The sequence below is a fragment of the Dipodomys merriami genome, unplaced genomic scaffold, assembly GCF_024711535.1.
Source record: "Dipodomys merriami isolate MVZ:Mamm:240054 unplaced genomic scaffold, mDipMer1.0.p SCAF_291, whole genome shotgun sequence".
Classification (NCBI taxonomy): Eukaryota; Metazoa; Chordata; class Mammalia; order Rodentia; family Heteromyidae; genus Dipodomys; species Dipodomys merriami.
The window spans coordinates 732,263-757,036 of NW_027204393.1; the positions used below are offsets into that span (position 1 = coordinate 732,263).

At 42.7% G+C, this 24,774-nt stretch overlaps 1 protein-coding gene across 4 annotated transcripts in view; it reads left to right on the forward strand.

Moving 5' to 3' along the window:
- The first annotated feature begins 23,829 nt into the window (after window positions 1-23,829).
- Ube2w (ubiquitin conjugating enzyme E2 W) overlaps window positions 23,830-24,774 on the forward strand; it is an 85,056-nt gene continuing 84,111 nt past the window's right edge. For 2 of the 4 annotated variants that reach the window (XM_070038740.1, XM_070038741.1), the window contains exon 1: window positions 23,830-23,908. In XM_070038740.1, the coding sequence (XP_069894841.1) occupies window positions 23,894-23,908 (15 nt within the window). In that variant the 5' untranslated portion in view covers window positions 23,830-23,893. Of the gene's footprint in view, window positions 23,909-23,968; window positions 24,064-24,774 lie in introns of those variants that run through there. The other 2 variants (XM_070038737.1, XM_070038739.1) reach the window with 2 other exon arrangements.

The window sequence follows — 24,774 nt, forward strand, 5'->3', positions numbered from 1 at the left end:
GTGGTTAAGGTGCCTGTAATCCTAGCTACGAAGGAGGCTAAGATTAGAGGATTGCAGTTTCACGCCAACTGGGCTGAAAAGTCAGACATTCATATCTCCAATTAATCATCACAAAAGCCAGAAGTGGAGCCTTTGCTCAGGTAGTAAGGCACTAGCCTTGAACACAAAAGCTCAGGAACAAGGCTCAGGCCCCGATCCAGAGCTGGCCAAACAAAAGTGGTTAAACAATACTTAAATTTTTTCCATCATGTCTTTTTAAGACATAAATATCTTTTAGTATAAAAGATTATTCTGTGGCAAGGGATTTAGTTCATTGGCAGGAAGTTGTTGCTTCAGTCTGTAGGCACACCAAGTGATAGAACAGAGAATAGGCAAAAAGCCAGCTCACTTACTGTTTAGATTATATGTAAATATCCTCAATATTTCTTCTCCACAGAACATACTACCACCGCTTTTTGTTCAACTTATTTTTTTAACAAAGAAATAAATGCCTTGTTTAATATTTCATTTTTGTACTATCTAGGTTATGTGTTAGAATTTTTTTCCCTATATAGTTAGTAACTGTCTTACTTGTGAAGATGCTTGTTGATACTAAGGAATAAAGTTTATTATATGCAGTGAATTTAGCTTATTTCTTAGAGAACGCCTGTAGACATCTTGCTCTGTGTGGATTTGCCATCTTAGTTTCTTTTTTGCTAAGTTTAATAGCAAAGTGTAGATACTCTGAGAAACAATGTAAGAATTATTGTTAAAGATTGAAAGGCTTAAGCCAAGTGTGGTTCACATCTGTAATTCCAGTATAGGCAGTAGGATAATCAGTTTCAAGTCAGGCCCAGCTCCATAGCAAGACCTTGCCTCAAGAAAAAAATGAAGTGTTTAATTCAAGTAATTCCTACTACTCCAATAGAGGAAATTTTATACAAATTAAATGAAGCTTTAATGTGTCCAGCATTGCCAAGCTGAAATCTGGTTGACTTTAATCAAGCTCTTAAGGTCTGGTACTTAAATGATACTATTGATTTGTATGTGTTCTCTTATTTGCAATATATAAATACTGAGCCAGTCATATCTGTGCTTTTTATTGTTTGTATTAATTAGACAAAACTCTTTAGATTGTACCTAAGGGGTTTTTTGTTCTTAAGTTTTTTAAACTGAAAATTAAAAAGAAATTAGCCTGGAACTATTTTTGGTACAGTAGAGCACCAGCCTAGAAATTAGAAAGTCTAGATCTTGTGCTGATTAGCTGTGTGACCTTAATCAAGACCCTGGCCCTCTGCTGCACATCTGTAGTATTAGGAAATTTTACATGAATAGGGCAGTGTTTTACCATCAACAGTTTATCTGCAGGAACTCAGGGCCTTTTTTTTTCCAACTTAACATTTTTCTGAAAAATTTTTATTAATTTACTTTGTTATAGAGGTAATGTACAGAGGGATTACAATTACATGAGTCAGGGAGTGAGTACATTTCCTTTCAAACAGTATCCTCTGTTCCCTTACTCTCTCCTAGTCCTTCCATCCCATCTCTACACACGAATTGTATAGTTCACTTTCATCAGTGTCCAGTGAGCTCCACTGCTGTATCTTTTTCACACTCAGGGCCTTCTGAAGCTTTTGTTGGGCTCAAGGCTTACTACTGTACTACCTAAGCCACACTTAAGAGGTAAGCATTTCATGGATTTAATTGCTTGGGCTGGTTTCAAACTAGTTCTCAGATCTCAGCCTCCTGAGTAGGTAGGATGAGGCAGTCACACCTGACTCTCCCAATTTTTTTATCATGGTCAGTCCTGGGGTTTGAACTCAGGGCCTGGGCACTGTCCCTGAACTTGTTTTGCTCAAGGCTAGCACTACCACAGGGCCGCTTCCAGCTTTTCTGTGGATGTGGTACTGAGGAATTGAACCCAGGGCTTCATGCATGCAAGGCAAGCACTCTTATCGCTAAAGCCACATTCCCAGCCCAGTAAAACACTTTAATAGCAATAGCAAATGTTAGAAATTGGTATGGTGCCAAAGTAATGAGAATGTTAAAAAGAATGGGTTGATGTTTAGATTGTATAGATGGCTACAAGGACAGAAGAAAGGAAACTTTAATTTTTATTTTATTTTTTTGGGTCCGGTCTTGGGGACTGAACTCTGGGCCTGGGCGCTGTCCCTTAGCTCTTCAGCTCAAGGCTAGCGCCCTACCACTTGAGCCACAGCGCCACTTCCGGCTTTTTTCTTTTTTGCTTATGTGGTGCTGAGGAATCGAACCCAGGGCCTCAGGCATGCAAGGCAAGCGCTCTACCACTGAGCCACCTTCCCAGCCCCAAGAAAGGAAACTTTAAAAACATGCATCTGAGTAAGCCTAGGGTTGTGCAGATTCCTCTCAGTTTCAGGCCCTAGGAACTAGCTTCCATGCACCCAATACTACCTTGTTTTCTTCTTTTTTTTTTTTTTTTTGGTCGGTTGTGGGGCTTGAACTCTGGGCCTGGGAGCTGTCTCTGTGCTCTTCAGTTCAAGGCAAGAACTCTTACCACTTGAGCCACAACGCCACTTCCGGTTTCCTGGTGGATTATTTGAGATAAGCCTCATGAACTATCCTGCCTAGGCTGGCTTTGAACTGTGATCCTCAGATCTCAGCTAGGATTATAGGAGAGAGCCAAAGCCCCTTGTTTTCTAGTGAATGAGATTGTTTTTAGACATTGATTAAATCCATTATAATTATCAGGTTAGTAGAATTACCTAAAGAGAAGGAGAGCCCTTAAGATTAGACATTAAATATTTCACTCCAATACTAAACCTAGATTTACAGTCTTTGTAGTTTTTGTCTGTCAGTTGGGCCTGAACTCTGGGCCAGGGCTCTGCCCAACTCTTCAGCTCAAGGCTAGCGTTCTACCACTTGAGCCACAGCACCACTTTCAGTTTTTTCTGCTTATGTGGTGCTGAGGAATCAAACCCAGGGCTTTGTGCATGCTAGGCAAGCACTCTACCACTGAGACACTTTCTCATCCCTGTAGGTTTTTTAATTTTATTTTTTACTTTTAAATTTTAACAGCTGCTTAGACTTAAGTTCAGGGTCTCTTTAGTTCAGCTTTTTCTGCTTACAGCCAGCACTCGACCACTTGAACCAGGCTTTCAATTTCAGCTATTTGCTGTTTATTTGGAGATGTAGACTCGGATTTGTCTGCTAAGGCAGACTTTAAACCTTTATTTTCAGCCATCTGGGTAGCCAGAATTACAGTTTTGGGCCACTGATGCCTACCTAGCTTTGTACTTTTTGGTTTCCTGAAATACATAGAGGAACCCTTTTCCCTTCATTTTTATCTGTTTGTTAACGGATAATATAAAGGAGAAATTGTATTCTATCATTTTGTGCTAGTATAATTTTAATGTCAGGTCAACCTGAAAGTCATGTACTAATTTAAGAATTTACCTTGAATTAAATACATACATGACTTCATGTATCTCTAAGCTGAGAACAGAAGAGCAATATTTGGTTTTTCCCTAGGTGCTAGAGATTGAACCTAAGGCCTCACACATGCAAGATAAGCACTTTATCACTGAGCTACATCCCTAATCCCTAGAAAACCCTAGTTCATTTATTTGTTGGTCCTAGGATTTGAATTAGGGGCCTCACACTAAGTAGGCACTCTACTCTTTGAGCCACATCTCCAACTCAAGAAAACCAATTTTAATGTCCTGTGAAATAATTTACTTTCTCCGTGTTCCCTAGCTTGGTTCCCTTACTCTCAAGTTTTGGTGGATTTTTTTTTTATGTTGTTTTATTTGTAGTACTAGGGTTTGAACTAGGCCCTGTACTTCTAGACAGATTCTCTACCACTTGAGCCACACCCTGGCCCTTCAAGTTTTTTAAGTTGTGAAAACTTTGAAGTTGCTTGGCCATAAATTTCATGGTGTTAGTCATCAGTTTATTCTACAAATTAGTTTTCTGGAGTTTTGTTTAGATGCAGGCCATTGCTTATGCTAAGCATCAGCTCTACCACTGAGCTTACTCCAGCTCCGAACCTTTTGTATCTAAGATGACAGATTAAGATAAAAATTCACATTTGTTGACTTAATTGATTAAAGTCATTTCATTATAGCTTCTTTTTTATATATCATAAAAGTAGTTTGTGGTTAATCCTGCCTGCTCTGCATACCAACTGGCTCAGATTCTTTTTTTTTTTTTTTTAAAAGAAAAATTTTAAACTAGTGTTTTAACTGTGGGCATGTTGGATTTTAATGCAGATTTGTCACCTGTATTTTTCTTTTGAATCAGTGTAATGCCATTTTGGCTCTTGAAAACAGTTAAGTTTCTGTCCTGAATATAATTTCGAATTGGAAAGTACACTTTCTTCAGGTCACCAAAAACAATTTTTACCTTTTTTGCTCAAGGCTAGCACTCTACTGCTTTGAGCCACAGTGCCACTTCTGGTTTTCTGGTGGTTAATTGGAGATAAGAGTCTGGTGTACTTTTTTGCCTGGGCTGGCTTCTCTAACTGTGATCCTCAGATCTCAGCCTCTTGAGTAATTAGAATTACAGGCATGAGCCCCTGGTACCCAGCTAATTTTTATCTTTCTATAATTTCATTCCACTGTATTTGAAAGCATTCACTTCTTTAGCTTATCATACTTTGACCATTCATATCCCACAATATATTCCCATTTGAATTGGGGCTTTTAATCAGGGCCTGGGCACTGTCCCCTAAAGGCTAACCTTGTACCACTTGAGCTGTACCTCCACTTCTGGTGGTTAAATGGAGACTTGAGTGTTATGGACTTCCCTGCTTGGCTTTAAACCTTGGTCCTCAGATCTCAGTCACCTGAGTACATAGGATTACAGGGGTGAGCTGTTCCCAGCTCAAGATTAAGAATTTTTGATAGTCCAAGACTACAAATTAATGTTTACTGAGATTCTAGATCCAGATGGCAGTTCAGGTTAACTAGAATAAGCAAAGTGCTTAGATTCTGGGAAACTACACCCAGAAAAGGAAATCCTTTTCAATAAAATATTGAAATAATTGAAACAAAAATGTGGTGACACTGACCACGCTTCTCATTGTACACAAACTAACATGTTCATATGAAACCCTTTGTTCAACTACTTTAAGATAATAAAAATAAATAAGTAAATAAATAAAATGTTTCTGTGCTATCAGGGATTGAACTCAGGTTCTTGTGCTTGCTAGGCAGACACTACCATTTGAGCCACATCTTTAGCCAAGTAAATGTTTTGGTCACATACTTCCAAATAAAGGTGAGTAGCCAGGCCAGATAGTGAATTAGGTACATAGATACATATTAGCAAGGCTTTCTGCAGTAGCAGGTCATGTCATAGAACCAAATTGGAAACAAAAACCTGGAAACAAAAATAGAGAAACAAGCTGGGCAGTGGTGGCTCATGCCTGTAATCCTAGCTACTCAGGAGGCTGAGATATGAGGATTGTGGTTCAAAGTCAGCCCCAGTAGGAATGCCCATGAGACTTACTTCCAATTAACCACTTGAAAACTTGAAGAGGTGCTGTGGCTCAAATGGTAGAGCATTAACCTTGAGATGAAGAGCGCAGGGACAGTGCCCAAGCCCCACAACCACCAACGCCCCTCCCCCCAAAAAAACAGTTTTAATATAATACAATATTCCTATTGGCCCTTTTGTGAAAGTATTTTCATAAGTAGAAAAGTGAATTTCTTTTGGTTTTCCCATCAATCATGCTTGTTTTTTAATTTCCTTATTTGGGGGCCAGTACTGGGGCTTGAACTCAGGATTTCATGCTCTTGCTTAGCTTCTTCACTTAATGCTGGCGTTCTACCAAATGAACCTCACCTTTACTTCCAAATGCTTGCTTTGTTGAGAGTTTTGTGGCCCAGGCTGGCCTGGAACCTGACTGGTTTGAATCCAAATCATCCTGTCTCAGCCAACTGAGTTCTGGGATTGCAGGTGTTTACTACCAGACCAGGCTCACACTTTTTGTTTTTTTTTTTTAAAGCTGCATCAAGTGAGTTTCATAAAACTAATAATGCAGAACATTATTTTTACTTTCTTCAAAATAGATAGTATTCAAGCATCTTGCTTCCACAACATAGTGGTTCTTTTTGCAACACTGAATAGAGTACCATTCTCTAGTGAAAACCTCTTCCTCAAGCGAGGTTCATAGCTACATGACGGATGGAATGGTTATAGTAGAGTCCTAACAAGCCAAAGCTTACAAACAAGTAGAACTATGATCTAAAGTTTTGTTTTAAACACAACTGTTTTCATGATTTTCCAATAGCACTTTGTCATATATATAATATATATGTTATATATACATATATGTATATATAATATCTTTTTTAATTTCTTAAAATTGTTATAGTGGGACAGGGTTACAGTTATGTAAGTCAGATGAAGAGTACGTTTTTTTTTTGACAATGTCACCTTGTATATTATCTTCTAAAGATGAAGTTTGTAACCAGGAATTGTGGATGAGATGTTAATGGGACTATTTTATGAAGTGTTTATCTTACGTCCTTTAGCGCATAGCACAGTGCCATATATATGGTAAATAGTCAATAAACATTAAACATTAATATGCAAAGATAATATCATATATATTCTATGGTCTTAAGTTTTTGTGTTTTGTTTTTTGTTTTGTCAGTCGTGGGGCCTGAACTCTGGACCTGAGGGCTGTCTCTCAGCTCTTCAGCTCAAGGCTAGTGCTCTACCACTTGAGCCACAGCAACACTTCCAGCTTTTTCTGCTTACATGGTACTGAGGAATTGAACCCAGGGCCTCATGTATGCAAGGCAAGCACTCTACCACTGAGCCACCTTCCCAGCCCAGATCTTAAGTTTTATGTCTTACTCATGTATAATCACAATAGAAGTTTAAAGTCAACTTGATAAAATATTTGTTTATGTATTTTGTTGGTCGTGGGGCCTGAACTCTGGGCCTGAGCACTATCCTTCAGTTTTTTAGCTCAAGGCTAGCGCTCTACCACTAGAGCCACAGAACCACTTTTGGCTTTTTCTGCTTATGTGGCACTGAGGAAATGAATCCAAGGCCTCATGCATGCAAGGCAAGCACTCTACCACTGAGCCACCTTCCCAGCCCTATTCTTTATTTTAATCTAATATACTTAAGAATACACTTTAGCACTATTTAGGAATAAGAAAATATGAGAGTACCTGATTTTAAGATTACTGGGGGTATACCTCACTTGGTAGAGAATGTGCAAGACCCTGAGTTCAATCCTCAGTACTATATGAAACAAGGAAATGAGAAACACTAGGATAAATTGATAGTACCACAGAAGAAAGTTTGTATTTTCCCAAAAATGAGAATCAGTGCTTGCCTAGCAAGGGCAAGATCCTGTACTACACACAAAATAACCATCAGAATACTTACAAATTTAACATTTCTCAGTTCTGTTCCAACTGTAACATTTAAAAGAGAAGATATAAATATTGAGAAGGAACAAAATACTTGACAGCAATATTATATCGTGCAGAGTAATTCCAAAACTGAATTGAAAAAATCTTGAAATCTAGGAGAAGTTAAAAATGTGGATATTTGTAGAATATTTGAGCTGTTCAGCATAAAAATCTTCATCCTAGATTTGGACCATGCCCTGTCATCTTAAATTTAGATAAAAGTACTTCAGTAGCCCAAAGAGACTTCTTCCCTACCTGCTGATTACCAGGCTATAGGAACACAGCCAAGAAGTCCTCCACAGCCTTCTAAGAATTGTCAATTGTTTTTTCCTTTTTACATAACCAGTTCCATTTGATTTCCAGTGCTTTCAATAGGGAACCATGACTCGAAATAATTTAAAGGGTAGATCTTTAGACAAACCCTTCGGAAAAGGAGAAAGTTCTATTTTGATTACAAGATGTAGCTTGGACCAAAAATAGTACATGCACATTGGTATTTCAATTTAAGGTTTTATGCTTTCCCTTAGCTTTTCCATTCAAGCAGGGCAGTCTACCACTTGAGCCATACCACCACTTTCTGCTTTTTTTTTTGCAGATTGGAGATCACCAAGAAAAATTTGTTGCACTTTTCTTCCCTGACTCATTTTGAACCTTACTCCTCAGATCTCAGCCTCCTTAGTAGCTAAAATTGCATACATGAGCCAACAGCTCATGTTCTATTTTTCTTTTACAAATGTGAGTCTGAAAGCCAAGGGTCCTGGAATATTAAATAACTGCTTATCTCTTAGAACAGAGAGCTAGTTGAAGGCAAGGCTTTGGATGCTTAGAATGCGTGTGCCAGAAGCCATCACAGAGCTGGCCATGGTAGCTGGAGCATGCTGTAAATCCTAGTTAACTTGCAAGGCGGAGACTGGAAGGATTGATGGTTTAGACCAATCTGGGCAAAAAAATTTATAAGACACCTATCTCAACCAATAAAATGTTAGGTGTGCTTCATGCACCTGTCATTACAGGCAGGAAGGAGGTGTAAATAGAAGGATTTTGATCCAGGCTCACCTGAGTATAAATGTTGATCTTTATTCAGAAAATGACAAAAGCAGGGCTGGGAAGGTGTCTCAGTGGTAGAGCACTTGCCTTGCATGCCTGAGGCCCTGGGTTCAATTCCTCAGTACCACATTAGCAAAAAGAAAAAAAGCCGGAAGTGGCGCTGTGGCTCAAGTGGTAGAGCTAGCCTTGAGCTGAAGAGCTGAGGGACAGTGCCCAGGCCCAGAGTTCAGGCCTCACGACCAACAATAAATAAATAAATAAATAAATAAATAAATAAATAAATAAATAAATAATTTACTATGGGAATCATTTCATCATGGTAGAAGATGGTAGCTTCCCCCCACCCCCGCAGGAAAAAAAAAATATAACTATTTAAGGTCTGAACTCTATGTTCTTCCTCGTTTTGGGGACACTTGGTAGGACTCAGCCAAGAAGAATGAAGAATGAAGAATGCCAAGGTTCAAGCTTTTTTCCTGAGCTGGCAGCCAATCAGATATTCCTGATTGGAATTTTGCATTAAAGCCAATGACAGAAAGACGTGAGAGTACATGCATATCGGTAGCAGCTGTATCCGGAGGTTTCTGCTGGGGTCCAAGTCTTTTTTTCCAAGCACATTTTCCCCAGCGTTATGCCTGTTCTGTGAGCCCTCCTGCTCCTATTCCCAATACGGTTCTACCAAGAGTATTTAAAAATATTCAAGAGGGAAGTGGGATTAAAGAACATTACATAAATATATGTCAGACTATTATTTTGTATAATTAATGTAGTCCAATAAAAATGTTTTAAGTCCTCTATTTAAATAAAGCAACCAAATCGAACACTGGTGGCCCACCTCAGCTACTCAGGAGTCTGAGATTTCAGGATAGAAGTTTGAAGACAACCCCAGGCAAGAAAAATCCATATGACTCTATCTTTCTCCAATTAACCGCCAAAAAGAAAAAAAGAGGAGGTGTGGCTCAAGTGTCTCTGAGCAAAACTCAGGGCTAGTACCCAGGCCCTGAGTTCAAGCTCTAGGACCAATACACACACAAAAATAATAAAGCAACCAAGATATGGCTTAATAATAAATGATGTGGTTTAAATATTAAGAAGTCCAAGTCAACAAAAAAGTGATTTTTTTCTTGAGGTTGAAGTTGCGGGAAGTGGCGCTGTGGCTCAAGTGGTAGCGTGCTATCCTTGAGCTGAAGAGCTGAGGGACAGTGCCCAGGCCCAGAGATCAAGCCCCACAACTGACAGAAAAAAGAAGGAAGGAAGGAAGGAAGGGAGGGAGGGAGGGAGGAAGAAAAAATAAATAAATAAATTGGGTCCTCACACCTGCTACTAGACAGGAGCTCTACCATGTGAGCCACATTTCTAAGTTACATGTATGCTTTAACTCTTGGAGTTAATTGGAGATAGAGTCTCACAAACTTTCTTGCCTAGGCTGGGTTCAAACCTCAGTCCTAAGATCTCAGCCTTGTAAGTAATTAGGATGAGAGGCATGAGCCATCAATGCTTGGCTTGGCACTCCATTTATGTGTGCTTTGTCTAAATATCCAGAAGTAAAATGGCTTCTTCCTAGGAATGTCTACATTCAGATTTACAAGTTGCTGGCAAAAAGTTTCCTACAGTTGTACCAATTTACACCTTTGCTAGCAGGGTGTAAGAGTTCGAGTTATTCCAGTAGAGCTAGATCGAACCGGATTGAGCCAGATCGAACCGGATCAAGCCAGACCTAAAGGATAGATCCGGATTGAACCAAACAGAGCCTGATTGAACCAGATTGAGCCGGATTAAGCCGGATTGAACCTGAGCGAATCAGATCAAACCGTACTGAACCGGGTCGATCTGGATTGAACCGAATTGAGCTGGAACCAACTGGATCAAGACAGATTGTGCCAGATTGAACTGGATCGAACCAGATTGAGCCTCGATCCAACTGGATCGAGCCTGATGGAACTGGATTGACCCAAATTGATCTGGATTGAGCCAGATCGAACCAGATAGATCTGGATTGAGCAGATGGAACTGGATCAAGCCTGACTGAACCGGATCTAGCTGGCTCAATCCACACTGAACAGGATCAAACAGGACAGATTCGGATTGACCCAGCTTGAACCAGATCCATCTGGATTCAGCTGGATTGAGCCAGATCGAACCGGATTGAACCGGATCAAACCGAATGAAACCAGATAGAGCCAGATTCAGGGGGATTGAACTGGATCGAGCCACACTGAGCCAGATCTAGATGGATTGTGCCATATTGAACCAGATTGAGCCGGATCAAACCAGATTAAACCGGATCAAGCTGCATTGAGCCTATCCAGCATTGTTGCCTCATCCTTTGTTTTTCCCCTACCATCCTCTTCCCTTCCTTTTCAACATAGTGTCTTGTACATCTCATTGTTACAATGGGTCAACCTGTATCCCTATTTAAGCATTTTGTTATTTCCCTTCCCCTCCCCAAATAGAAAAGTATATATACAAGATGCAGGGCACCAGAATCAAATACAGTGAACAGGGGTTATATACCATGAGGGGAAAACATACAAAGAAACAAAAAAAAATCACATAGTACATTATAAATACATTAAAAACAGGGCTGGGAAGGTGGCTCAGTGGTAGAGCGCTTGCCTTGCATGCATGAGGCCCTGGGTTTGATTCCTCAGCACCACATAAGCAAAAAGAAAAAAGCCGGAAGTGGCGTTGTGGCTCAAGTGGTAGAGCACTAGCCTTGAGCTGAAGAGCTGAGGGACAGCGCCCAGGCCCAGAGTTCAGGCCCCACGACCGGACCTCCCCCCCCCCCAAAAAAAAATACATTAAAAACAATAACAAGAAAGAAAACACCACTTGTGTCCCTATCTTGGGTTTCATTTTGCTTAACATCATTATATGGTCATATGTATATAGCTTTGGCCTTTTCTGCTTGTCCTAGACATATACTAGTTATTGTAGATAAGGGAAACCATGGGACCTATGTTTCTTTGGGCCTGGCTTACTTCACTTCATACAACTTTTTCCAAGTTTTTCCATTTCCTAACAAATGGGGCAATGTCATTCTTTCTGATAGAGACATAGAATTCCAGTGTGTGTGTGTGTGTGTGTGTGTGTGTGTGTACATAACACATTTTCTTTTTTTTGTTTTTTTGTTTTTTGTCGGTCGTGGGGCTTGAACTCTGGGCCTGGGCGCTGTCCCTCAGCTCTTCAGCTCAAGGTGAGCACTCTACCACTTGAGCTACAGCGCCACTTCCGGTTTTCTGGTGGTTTATTGGAGATAGGAGTCTCACGGTCTCTCCTGCCCGGGCTGGCTTTGAACCGCAATCCTCAGATCTCAGCCTCCTGAGTAGCTAGGATTACAGGCGTGAGCCACCAGCGCCCGGCTATAACACATTTTCATGATCCATTCATCTACTGAGGGGCATCTGGGTTTGTTCCATATCTTAGCTGTGGATCCAATCTGTGGGCTTTCTATTGATCTTGTAGCTATGTCCTTTGCCACGAAGAAGCTGTGCTGTTTCATGCAATCCCATTTGTCCAACCTTTCTTTGATTTGTTGTGTTTCTGGGTCTCTATTAAGAAAATTTTGGCCTGTGCCAAGCAGACCACATTTCTTAGAATTACACATCCTCTGAATGACACGTAACTCAGCATCTTAATATATGCTGTTTTTACAAGACTATGTGCCTACAGTGCGTGTTCCTCATCAGGTGTTGTGACTTAATTCTGCCAAGTGAATTAATAAGTTATTGGGCCTCTATGACATGTTTAATAGAGAGAGATTCATGTGTTATCAAGCAGCACAGATGTGTCTATTTGATTTTGTTTACTAGTCTTTTAAAAAATATGTTGCCTACCCTTTGACAATATCTTTTTGAACTTCCTAAAGCTTTTCAAAATACAATCAAATTCCCTTTAAGCATGAACAAAACCTAAATGTCATCAATAAAAAGACAGTGGATTATATGCAATGTCCCCTAAAGTGAGCCCAATCAAATCTAAATGTTTCCATATATTTGCAACATGGCAAAACATTTTGTACAATAACATGTGGAGGAGATGGGGACAAACAAGTCGTTTAAGGATTCAGGTGGACCTGTTGCAACAATGAGAAGTACAAAATGTCATGTCAAAACCAGCTTTACAATGTCCGTGTGTGGGGGGGAAGGGGGGTATAATTGGGTGGGGGGAGGGGGGTATAATTGGGTGGGGGGAGGGGGGAGGCGGGGAAGGGAAGTGAAGGGTAAACAAAGGAGGAGGCTGCAATGCTTGGTAAGAAATGTATGCATTATCCTGCCCATGTAATTGTAGCCCCTCTGTACAGTATGTTCTCAAATAAAATAAAATACAATTAAAAAAATAGATAATGCAAAAAAAGAAAAACATTTTGTACAATAAGTTGGCAGCAAATTTAGAATGTAATCATGGATATAGGTATCATTTTACAAAACAGCTTTGGTGAGTAATTTTACCTGTCTTGGTTTCCTTTCCTAAGTCTGGCACTCTTGATGTTGAGATACTGAAAGCATATTTTATATGCCACACATTTTACTGCCTTAAGATAGTTGAGCTGCATCACTGACAGAGTGAGACTGAGCTGGAATGTAGCTATCTCCTGCTACCAAGCAATGGTGTCTGACCATGACATGACAAGTATGAGAACTATGTAATTTAATAAAATAAAAATTCCCTTGCAATACCCAAGGATTGAATCAAAACGAAGGAGACTTCAATCAGCTCACAGTCAGATTCACAACCTACCTGCAGGTGAAAATCATGCTATCAAGAGCATCTCAGCTTGCCACAAAGGAAGCTACTGAAAACATGTTCACTTAATCCAGCCTCCAGAGAGGAAGACCACAGCAAAAAGAAAAACAAAAGCAATAGTGATGATACTTTACTGATTTTGCTAAATTCTGCATCCTGTCTGTGGATATGGCATGTGTGGATTTTCACTGATGATCAGTGAACCAACCAGAAGACAAGAATTTTGGAAAACAACTGTGAGAATGTCATCAGATCTCTATTGGGATTATAGGTGTGAACCACCAGCACCCAGCACAGGACTATTTAATTTAGACAAAAATATTTTATATAGTTTGTGCCTCTTGGTATGCTATACCATTAATAGCATGCACAATTACTGAAACCAAAAGAAAAAAATTCTTTTTAGGATTTTGAAGAGCTGTTTGATATTCTGCAATGTATAGCAAGAGAAAGAGCACTTGAGCCACAGCACCACTTCCAGTTTTCTGGATAAGAGACTCATGGCCTTTCCTTCCTGGGCTGGCTTTGAACCGCCATCCTCAGATCTCATCCTCCTCAGTAGCTAAGATTATAGGCATGAGCCACCACACCTGGCTAGAACTTCTTTATATAGTCTATAGGTATATCTTTATTTTTTATATATGCGTAAAATATCTTGTATTTTTACAGTTTTCCTTCATCTTTCTCCACTTCCTCTTTTCTCCCCAACATATAGGAACTTAATCCTTCTGCCTTAGCCTCTTTTTTTTTTTTGTCGGTCTTGGGGCTTGAACTCTGGGCCTGGGCACTGTCCCTCAGCTCTTCAGCCTCAAGGCAAGCGCTCTACCACTTGAGCTACAGCGCCACTTCTGGTTTTCTGGTGGTTTATTGGAGATAGGAATCTCACAGTCTCTCCTGCCCGGGCTGGCTTTGAACCGCGATCCTCAGATCTTAGCCTCCTGAGTAGCTAGGATTACAGGCGTGAGCCACCAGCGCCCGGCTTGCCTTAGCCTCTTAAGTGCTGGGATTACAGGTGTATATCATGATGCCTTGCTTACCTTTTACTCTCTTAGTCTTGGTTGTTTGTTTGTTTTCCTGGTCTTGGGGTTTGAATTCAGAAGCTGGCTACTGTCCCTAAGCTACAGATCTACTTCTAGCTTTTAGGAGGTTAATTGGAGATAATAGTATCATGAACTTTCCTGCCTTGGCTGGCTTCAAACCATGTTACTCAGATTTCAGCCTCCTGCCTAAGTAGCTACCTTGGGGAAGGGGGGGAGTTTGTTTTAGTTTTTTTTTTTTCCATGCCAGTCCTGGGGTTTGAACTCAGAACTTAGGTGCTGTCCTTGAGGTGTTGTTTTTTGTTTTGTTTTTCTCTATGCTTGTGCTCTACCTCTTGAGCAATAGCTCCATGTCTGGCTCTTTGGTGGTTAATTGTAGATAAGAGTCACCAACTGGACTAGGAATGTAGCTAAGCAGTAGAGTGTTTGTCTAGCATGCACGAGGCCCTGGGTTCAATTCCTCAGTACCACACAAACAGAAAAAGCTGAAAGTGGTGTTGTGGCTCAAGTGGTAGAGAGCTAACCTTGAGCACAGAGGCTCAGGGACAGTGCCCAGGCCCTGAGGAGTTCAAGCCCCAGGGTGGCGGTGGTTGGGGGGGAAGAGTCACAGACTTTCCTGCCCAGGGTGGCTTTGAACTTTGCTCCTCAGATCTCAGCTTCCCAGGAGCTAGGATAATAGGGATAAGCTACTGACACCCAATCTTGATATATTGATATATATTTAAAAAAAAAATTTGGGTCAGTTGTGGGGCTTGAACTCTGGGCTTGGGTACTGTCCCTGAGCTCTTCAGTTCAAGGTAAGCATTCTATCACTTGAGCCACAGCACTGCTTCTGGTTTTCTGATGGGTTAATTGGAGATAAGAGTCTCACAGACGTTCCTGCCCAAGCTGGCTTTGAACTGCAATCCTCAGAGCTCAACCTCCTGAGTAGCTAGGGTTACAGGCGTGAGCCACCAGTGCTTAATCTTGATATTTTTATAAACAGATTTCTTAATTATAATGCAATTCCAATTTGTTTTTCCTCCTATTGTTAGTCCTTTCTGTGTTCTATTTAAGAAATCTTTACTTGTTCCAAAGTCATGAAGCTTCCTTCTGGAAAGAGTGCTGCTTTCCATTTTACATGATAGCTATACTGCATCTAAAAACTGTATTTCTGCCCGGTGCTAGTGGCTCACGTCTATAATCCTAGCTACTCAGGAGGCTGAGATCTGAGGATCATGGTTCAAAGCCAACCCCTGGCAGGAAAGCCCATGAGACTCTTATCTCCAATAAACCACTAGAAAACCAGAAGTGATGCAGTGGCTCAATCGGTAGAGTGCTCACTTTGAGCTAAAGAGCCCAGGGACAGTGCCCAAGCCCAGAGTTCAAGCCCTATGACAAAAAAAAAATCTTGGTTATTTTAGTGAGAGCAGTTCCTATGTTACTTCCTATTGCCCTCTTCTCGGGAGGCACAGAATAGTTCTCTCACTTTACTGATGTTGGCATCAGTAGGTTTGGGTGTGTCAGCATGACTCACTCATTTCAGTTGACCCTTAGTATGTGCAGGGGTTGCTTGGTTTGAGGACCTCATACAAAATCCCATCCATCAGTACTCAGATCCCTTATATAAAATGGTGTAATATTTGTGTACAATCTACACACATCCTGCTACATTCTTTAAATCATCTTTTGACTGTAATAGGTAATAAAATGTAAATTCTGTGATTGACAAGCAAAATGTCTCTGTATGTTCAGCACAAACACAACCATGAGAAACCTAACACCATAGTAAGGAATGAGATGTGACATGACCCATGCGCAAACAATGAGTATGGGAGGGGAAAAGAAGGGATGTGACTTAAGATGACACAGTAAGGAAGTTTTTTTTTTTTGGGGGGGGTCCAGTCATGGGGCCTGAACTCTGGGCCTGGGCGCTGTCCCTCAGCTCTTCAGCTCAAGGCTAGCGCTCTACCACTTGAACCACAGCGCCACTTCCAGCTTTTTTCTTTTTGCTTATGTAGTGCTGAGGAATCGAAACCCAGGGCCTCATTCATGCAAGGCAAGCGCTCTACCACTGAGCCATCTTCCCAGCCCCAGTAAGGAAGTTTTTGATAAGGAAAGCATTCATCTGGATAGCTTCGAAGAAATAATCAACTATCCATTTTATTGGTGAGAAAATCCAAACCAGACAGCTTCCTAGCCAGTCCTATGTCCTATACCACTAATGGGAAAACCAGCTTTAAAACCAGCTGGGATTTATTAGGATGACTATGTGACAATATTTAGATGCCTATCTCTTTGTAATGTTAGCTTTTCTACCCTCTCTCCCTCCCTCCCTTCCTCCCTTCCTTCTTGGCTTTAGCCTCCCAATAAGCTGGGAGTACAAGTGTTCACCACTCTGATTACTAAGTATAATTTGTACACCACAAACATCACCTGCTTTAAGTACAGAGTTACATGTTTATACATTTGGGGAACCATCAGCAAAATCTAGTTTTAGAATATTCCCATAACCTTAGAAATAAGACATCAAAATATTCTATCATGATTAGTCTCCAAAGAAACCTTCCACCTGGCTTCTCAGCCCTCCGTCACACCTCTGTGATCTCAGTAAAGATCTCTGGCCCCTCAGCAGTTTCCAGGACCCTGCCCAGTAGTGAACAGCCTCTGCCTTGAATGGTTGCCATCTGGCCCATACTCATAGTCAAGTAAGTTTAGTATTCCTAAAAAGAATCAGGGCAAGCACTCAGCTCTGATGCTTCCTTCTAGAGCTTCACACACAGCAGCCAGCCTTTCAGGAATACCTGTTCTAGAGTGTTAAAGGCTTAGTCTCCAGGTAGTGCTAACTGGGAGGTAGTGGACCCTTGAAGAGGTGGGGCCTAATGGAAGGATGTTAGGTCACTGGTGGCTTGCCCTTGAAGGGAAGGTCGGGATTTCAGCCCCTTCCACTTTCTCTTCTTAACTTCCTAGCTGCCACGAGATGAGCAAACCTCCTGTACCATTTGCTCCCACCCTGATATACAATGGCTGCATAGGCCTGAAGGAACAGAGCCAAGTGACCATGAACTGACAACTCTGAAATGATAAGCCAGAATTAACCTTTCTTCCTTCTTCTCCTTTTTCTTCTTCTGCCAGTCCTGGGGCTTGAACTCAGGGCCTGAGCACAGTCCCTGAGCTTCTTTTGCTCAAGGCTAGCACTCTACACTTGAGCCACAGAGCCATTTACAGATTTTTCTGTTTATGTGGTACTGAGGAATCGAACCCAGGGATCCATGCATGCTAAGCAAGCACTCTACCACTAAGCCACATCCCTATCCTTTCTCCTCCTTTTTTCCTTCCTCCCTCTTTTTCTTGCCTTTCTCCTTCCTTCCTTCCTTTGTTCTCCTTTCTTTCTTTCTTTCCTTTCTTTCTTTCTCTTCTTTCTTTCCTTTCTTCCTTTCTTTCTCCTGTTAATACTGAGGCTTAAACTCAGGATCTTGGCACTGTTCCTGAGCTTCTTTTGCTCAATGCTAGTGCTCTTGAATCACAGTACCACGTCCTAAACGTCTCATGGACTTTTATGCCTATGTTGGCTTCAAAGCACAATCCTCAGATCTCAGCCTCCTGAGTAGCTAGGATTACAGGCATAAGCCACTGGTGCCCAGCAATGCATTTTTCTTAAAGTATCACTCTAGATTGTATATATGGAGTATTTGATAAACCATGAAGTGAAATCTCATCTATTATACTTTATGCTAGTAACATTAGCATTTAAAAATTGTTGGTTAGGGGCTGGGAAGGTGGCTCAGTTGTAGAGTGCTTGCCTTGCATGCCTGAGGCCCTGGGTTCGATTCCTCAGCACCACATAAGCAAAAAGAAAAAAGCCGGAAGTGACGCTGTGGCTCAAATGGTAGAGCGCTAGCCTTGAGCTGAAGAGCTGAGGGACAGTGCCCAGGCCCAGAGTTCAGGCCACATTACCGGACCACCCCCCAAAAAAAAATTGTTGGTTAAAGGGCTGAAGGAATGGTTCAAGTGGTAGAGCTCTTGTCTAGTAAGATCAAGATCCTGTGCTTAAAACCCACTATTGCCAAAATAAATAAATAAATATAAAAGTCTTGGCATGGTAGTCTATTATTCTATTTTATATGGAGTTGTAGATAGGTGGGTGTAAATAGGTGTTTTAGGCCAGCCCTGGAGAAAAAAGGGAGACACTATGTGAAAAAATAACAACAAAGGGCTGGGAAGGTGGCTCAGTGGTAGAGCGCTTGCCTTGCAGGCCTGAGGCCCTGAGTTCGATTCCTCAGCACCACATAAGCAAAAACAAAAAAGCCGGAAGTGGCGCTGTGGCTCAAGTGGTAGAGCGCTAGCCTTGAGCTGAAGAGCTCAGGCCCAGGCCCAGAGTTCAGGCCCCACGACTGGACCCAAAAAAAAAACAAAAAAAAAAAAAAAAACAACAACAAAAACCAAAAAAGCACAAAAGACTAGATGTGTGGCTAAAGTGCTAGAGCACTGGCCTAAGAAGAACACAAGTTCAAAACACTGATATGGATATATGTATACCAATATAGAGATAGATATAGATAGATATACTAAAGCTCCAAGTATTTTTATAGAAATCACAATGAATCCTGGGCTGGGAAGGTGGCTCAGTGGTAGAGCACTTGACTTGCATGCCTGAGGCCCTGGGTTCGATTCCTCAGCACCACATAAGCAAAAAGAAAAAAGCTGGAAGTGGCGCTGTGGCTCAAATGGTAGAGCGCTAGCCTTGAGCTGAAGAGCTGAGGGACAGCACCCAGGCCCAGAGTTCAGGCCCCACCACCGGAACCCCCCCCCCCAAAAAAAAAGAAATCACAATGAATCCAATTCTATTCCTTAATACATTTGGAAAAACATATTTAAAAATAAAATACTACAGCATTTTCCTTGTATTTTATATAAATTTTTTGGCATAATAATTTTGGTTTTGCAGTGCTGGGGATGGAACCAAAGGTCTGGTGCATGCTAGGCAATCACTCTAACATGGATTCCCTTAGCACAGAATTTAATATAAATCACTTACCTTTTCAATTTTCTGTATGATATACATGGAATTTGAAATCTGGATGAACTTCTAAAGTTTATGCCATCTGACTTACAAATTTTAATGATAAGTTAGCCTGAGCAGGAAAGTCTGTGTGACTTTTTCCTCAGTTAACAAACCAACAAAAAGCCAGAAGTGGAGCTGTGGCTCAAGTGGGTAAACCCTTGAGCAAAAATTGTTAGGGACAGTGCCCAGGCCCTGAATACATGCACAGGACCGGCATGCACGGCCCCTCCCCACAAAATACACACACCTTCATTGATAAGGAAATAAACTAGAGGAATAATCATATCTAGGAGGGGGGAACAATGCTCCATAGGAAATGTACTTGTTACCTTACTCATGTAACCATAACCCCTCTGTACAGTATCTTTACAATAAATAATGCATATTAAAAATAGTCAGATCTAAGCTTGCTAGTGATACTGCTAGGAAAAGATGACAAACCTTGAACTCTTTGTTGGTGTCTTTTCTAATATCTAATGAACAAGCTGTTAGCGAATCTTCTCTATTTCTCTGATGAGATCAGCCAAAAGACAAACTACTCTGTTGAGACACAGACTCAAGCAAGAACTCTTGTGTCAACTCTGCCCCTTCCCATTCCCAAAAGCAAATCCTCAGAAGACAGCTTCTTCTGACTTTTGTTCTAGTGAATCACTGGACCACCACCAAACTAGGCTACATTACATGATTCATCTTCAGCAATTGCTTGGTGGTCCTTTTGTGGGTTCTTCAATATTACAAGACAAGTTTTCAATATTTCCTCCCCTTGACTACCAGGAAGTCCAGCTGCTAATTTAGTTTTCTGGGTCTCAGGTTTTAGAACCATCTCAGGCACTTGCAGAGCTTGTGAACAGCTTGACTTGTTTTATCTTACACAGGTGAAGCTGGGGTTAGTTTGTGAGGTAAGGAAGAATGATGCAAATAACATTACCAAATCTAACTATTCCTTAATGTCAATTGTAAATTTCATTTTCTCCAGTTGTCTCAAAAATATCTTTTTTTTTAAATTGGGCACCAGGGGTTCATACATGTAATTCTAGCTACTCAAGAGGCCGAGGATCGAGGTTTGAGGCCAGTCCAGGTAAGGAAGCCTGTGAGACTCTTTATTTCCAATTAACCACCAAGGGGGCTGGGAAGGTGGCTCAGTGGTAGAGCACTTGCCTTGCATGCCTGAGGCCCTGGGTTCGATTCCTCAGCACCACATAAGCAAAAAGAAAAAAGCCGGAAGTGGCACTGTGGCTCAAGTGGTAGAGTGCTAGCCTTGAGCTGAAGAGCTGAGGGACAGCGCCTAGGCCCAGAGTTCAGGCCCCATGACCGGACCCCAAAAAAAAAAAATCTCTCCAATTAGCCACCAAGTTCCCACTTGGTGTTCAAGTAGTCGAGTACCATCCTTGAATAAAAAAGCTAAGGGACAGCACCCAGGCCCTGAGTTCCATTGCTAATACTGGCACCAAAAATCAAACCAAAACCAAAAACTATTTTTGAAAGTTTGTTTAATCAGGATCCAAACATGATTAACATATTTACTATGTCTCTTAAACATCTTGTACTGCAAATGTAAGGATTATGTACTTAATTTCCCTATTGTTGAACTGTTTTCCAAAGTAATTGTGTTCATTTTATTTGTATATAGAATTTGTGAGAAATCCACTCCCCTTCCACTTTTTAAAAATTATATATAATATCCTTTGATTCTATTTGCACTTTTGACGAGACAATTTAACATTTTCCTGAGCCCCCCAATCTGTAAAGAAATGAGATATGAACTCAAACTTCAAATAATATACAATCAGGTGTTTCGGATATAAACATTTTATGCTCATTAGACATAATATACCCTTCCACCATCTAAAAGTCACTGTTTTACCTTCTGTGTCAGAAATGTTTTTGGAAGGGGAGTTGTTGGTAAAGGGGCTGGAACTCAGGGTTTCACACTTTCATTTGGCTTTCTTGCTCATGGGTGGCACTCTACCACTTGATCCATACCTCCAGTCCTGCTTTATTGCTCTTTAATTGGAGATGGAGTCTTGCAGACTTTTCTGCCCATGCTGACTTCAAACCTCAACCTTCCAGATCTCAGGCTCTTGTATAGCTAATATTACAGGAGTGTGACACTAGTGCCTACTAGGATTTTTTTTTTTTCCTGTTGGTTGTGGGCCTTGAACCCTGAGCTTTTTTGTGCTCAAGGCTAGTGCTATACCACAAGCCACAACACCACTTCCTAGGATATTTTTAAAAATTATTTTTTCTTTTCATGCTGGAAGATTAATTTCAGGCCCTTGCCCATGCCAGACAAATACTTTACCACTGAGCTATACCACCAGCCCTCTATTATGTATTAGTGAAATAATGAAGGTGGCTGTGGTAATTATGTGCTATTTAGTATTTCCTAGGGAAGGTATGCCTGATGGGTGTTGAATCTTTCCTCCCATGAAGATACTTTTTTTTTTTTTTTTTTTGTCGGTTGTGGGGCTTGAACTCTGGGCCTGGGAGCTGTCCCTGAGCTCTTCAGCTCAAGGCAAGCACTCTACCACTGCATCACTTCCAGTTTGCTGATGGTTAATTGGAGATAAGAGTCTCACCGACTTTCCTGCCCAGGCTGGCTTTGGACCCAGATCCTCAGATCCTAGCTTCCTGAGTAGCTAGGATTACAGGTGTGAGCCACCTTTGCCCAGCTTGAAGATCCTTTTAATACATATGAAACCCCTGAGGCTAGATATCACTTCTACTGTGAACAATGATAGAATTTCTGTAACCCCTTTTCTTCCTCCTAGTGTCTGTTGGCAGGCTATTTGTTTTGATGATGCCATAATGGTTTGTCTGTGGCATCACCAGTTGCCACATACCTTTTGGGAGAATCAACTTATAAGCAAAGTAAAACTTAGATGGTATGACCTGATCTTTGTGGAGCAGTTTTCTGAGATCATAGGAATAAAGAATATGTTTCTGGTTGATTCCTGGTTTCCAAGAGCATCCAAACTTCCTCAAGGACACAGTCATTTTCCCCAAAAGGAAAACCAACCTATTTTTGGTGGAAAACAGCCCATTTTTGGCACTACAGTTGACGTCTGAAAGAGGGAAGCGTATACACTGAAATAACTTCCCCTCTATCAAGGGAAAACAGTATGTTTAATATGCCATAGAATGACTGGAATATATTAAAAAATCATGATGTACCAGGGAACATCATGATCTATCTTAAGTGTGAAGAATGATAGCCTACGTTGCTGTTATATTTATCACTTAGAGAACTGCCTTAAAAAGATACAACAGATTTTAAGCTTTCATTTGGGTTAAATACCTGCTACTCAACGTGTCAGCCACCTTGATTTTTTTTTTTTTTAAAGAATTTGTGGTGCAAGGTTTTGGCTTCCATTTTACTTTTAAAAACCAATGACATCTCCAGTTTTGGAAGAGCAATTTCACTGTGGCTTCTGATAAATGTTGGCAGAACTGGTGCATTCTTAGAATAAATTCTGTATGCTCAGCATTTCCTCCCCAAATCCATCCATAGGTCCGATGACCACAAAATTTGCTCATCACAAAATAGGATAAAGAAAAATCTGCATGGGCTAGAGTAGGTGCGAGTGTGAATTATAATGTGAAACTGGTACATTGACAAAAATTCATGCTTAGCGTCAAATCGCTAACCAAATTTAGACTGCCGAAACAATGCCTATTATTGATAGACATGACCTTTAAAACTAGTTAGGCTAAGGGTGCAGAAATTACACACAAAACAAAAATTTCAAAACCCATCAGTTTCTTTTCAGGCAAACCTCAGCTCTACAGAACTACATGCCCTGGTCTTTAAAATATTAGAGTGAGGCCGAGCAAGGGTGATTCACACCTGTATTCCTAGCAACCTAGGAAGCTGAAATCTGAGATGACTACGGTTCAAAGCCAGCACAGTCAAGAAAGCCTGTAACACTCTTATCTCCAATTAACTATCAAAAAGCTACAAGAGGAGCTGTGACTCAGGTGGTAGAGCGCTAACCTTGAGCAAAAAAGCTCAGGGTCAGCTGCCCAGGCCCTGAGGTCAATCAGTCAATCAGTCAATCAACCAGCAGCAGAGTGGCTGCTCCTGTTATCCCTGTGAACAAGGACACCTGTGACTCTCTTCAATTTAGCAATATGAACTTTTCAGATCCTTAAGTCTCAGGAAGAGGTCCCAAGGGAAGTTTTATCTGGCCTCAAGGGTGTGAAAGACACGCGAAAGGAAAAATGTGTAAACCACACACCTGTAGTTGCAAAACAAAACGAAATCCCTGTGGACTCAGACATCTTCATGATCTCGCAGTACAGCTGCCCAAATCAGCAGCTGCGGTCCCCTCAACACGGGAGCGTGGCCTCCTAAGATACCCCAACAGAGGGTGGGTCCAACACGCCCTCGGAGCTGGGATCTGGGGTACCCGCAGCTTCCCTCACCCCGCCCCCGCCCCCTCCCCAACCCTTCCCCGGGCGCCCCGCCCCCCGGGCGCCCCGCTCGCCAGCCAATCGCCTCGCGCCATCCCCTTCCCATCGCAGGCTCCGCCCCCGCGCCCGGGATGTTGGGCCCCCGCGGCGTGACGCGAGCACGGCGGCTCCGCCCCCTGCGTCTCTGGCCTCGCTGGCCTTGGGGGGATGGTTCCATCATGGCGTCAATGCAGGTGAGGGGAGTTTGCTGCATCTGGACCGGCGGGTGAGCCGCCGAGAGAGTGCGAGCGTCCGGGCGAGGGCGGGGAGCGGGACTCGGCGACACCCGGGCGGGCTCCGGAGTGTCCCGATGGCCGGACTTCCTGCGGTGCCAGGGCGCCGGGGAGGGGTAAGGCGGCGGGAGGAAGCGGGGCGGGGGTGGGGCGGGGGTCTCCGGCGATCGCCGCGGACGCCAGCCGGCCGCGAAGTTAGTGGTGGGATCGAGGACGCGTGAGGAGGGCGGGCGGGGGGGAGTTGGCGGCCGACTCGGTGGTGGTGGTGTCCCTTCCTGCCCTGACGGCCGCCGTTGGGTGGTTCTCTCGGGGTCAGCCCCGGGGATGCCTTTTCCTCCCCGGGTTCCCCGGCCCGGCGGAAACAGCTGCGCCCGTCGTGGTCGCCGGGCCCGGGGCAGGGGGGGGTGGGGAGCGGGGCTGCGGGCGAGCGGAGGGGGCCTGCCAACGCCGTCCCAACCCGGGACGGCGCTCGGCGGCCTCGGCCCAGGCCTCCCACGGCCGGCCGCCCACCCTGCTCGGCCCCTTCCCTGCCACTCGGAATCCTCGGCCCGGTGGCTGCCTCCTGCGCTCCGCCTGGCGCGCCCTCGCAGTCCTCCCTCAGCCCATGTCTCCCTCCGGCCCCGGCCCCCCGAGCGGCCCCTGTGCTGTCACCTCCCGGGCGGGCCCCCCGTCGCCCAGTCACTCAGCCCCCGAGCCCCTCTCGGGGGAAGCCGCCCTCTGAATTTCTTTCTTCCCCTGCCCCACCCTTGCGGTCGCGCCGAGGCCGTGGCTCGGGCTCTCCGGCCCCCTCTCCCCCTCCCCCGGCGTTGAGTGCAAGCTCAGTGGGG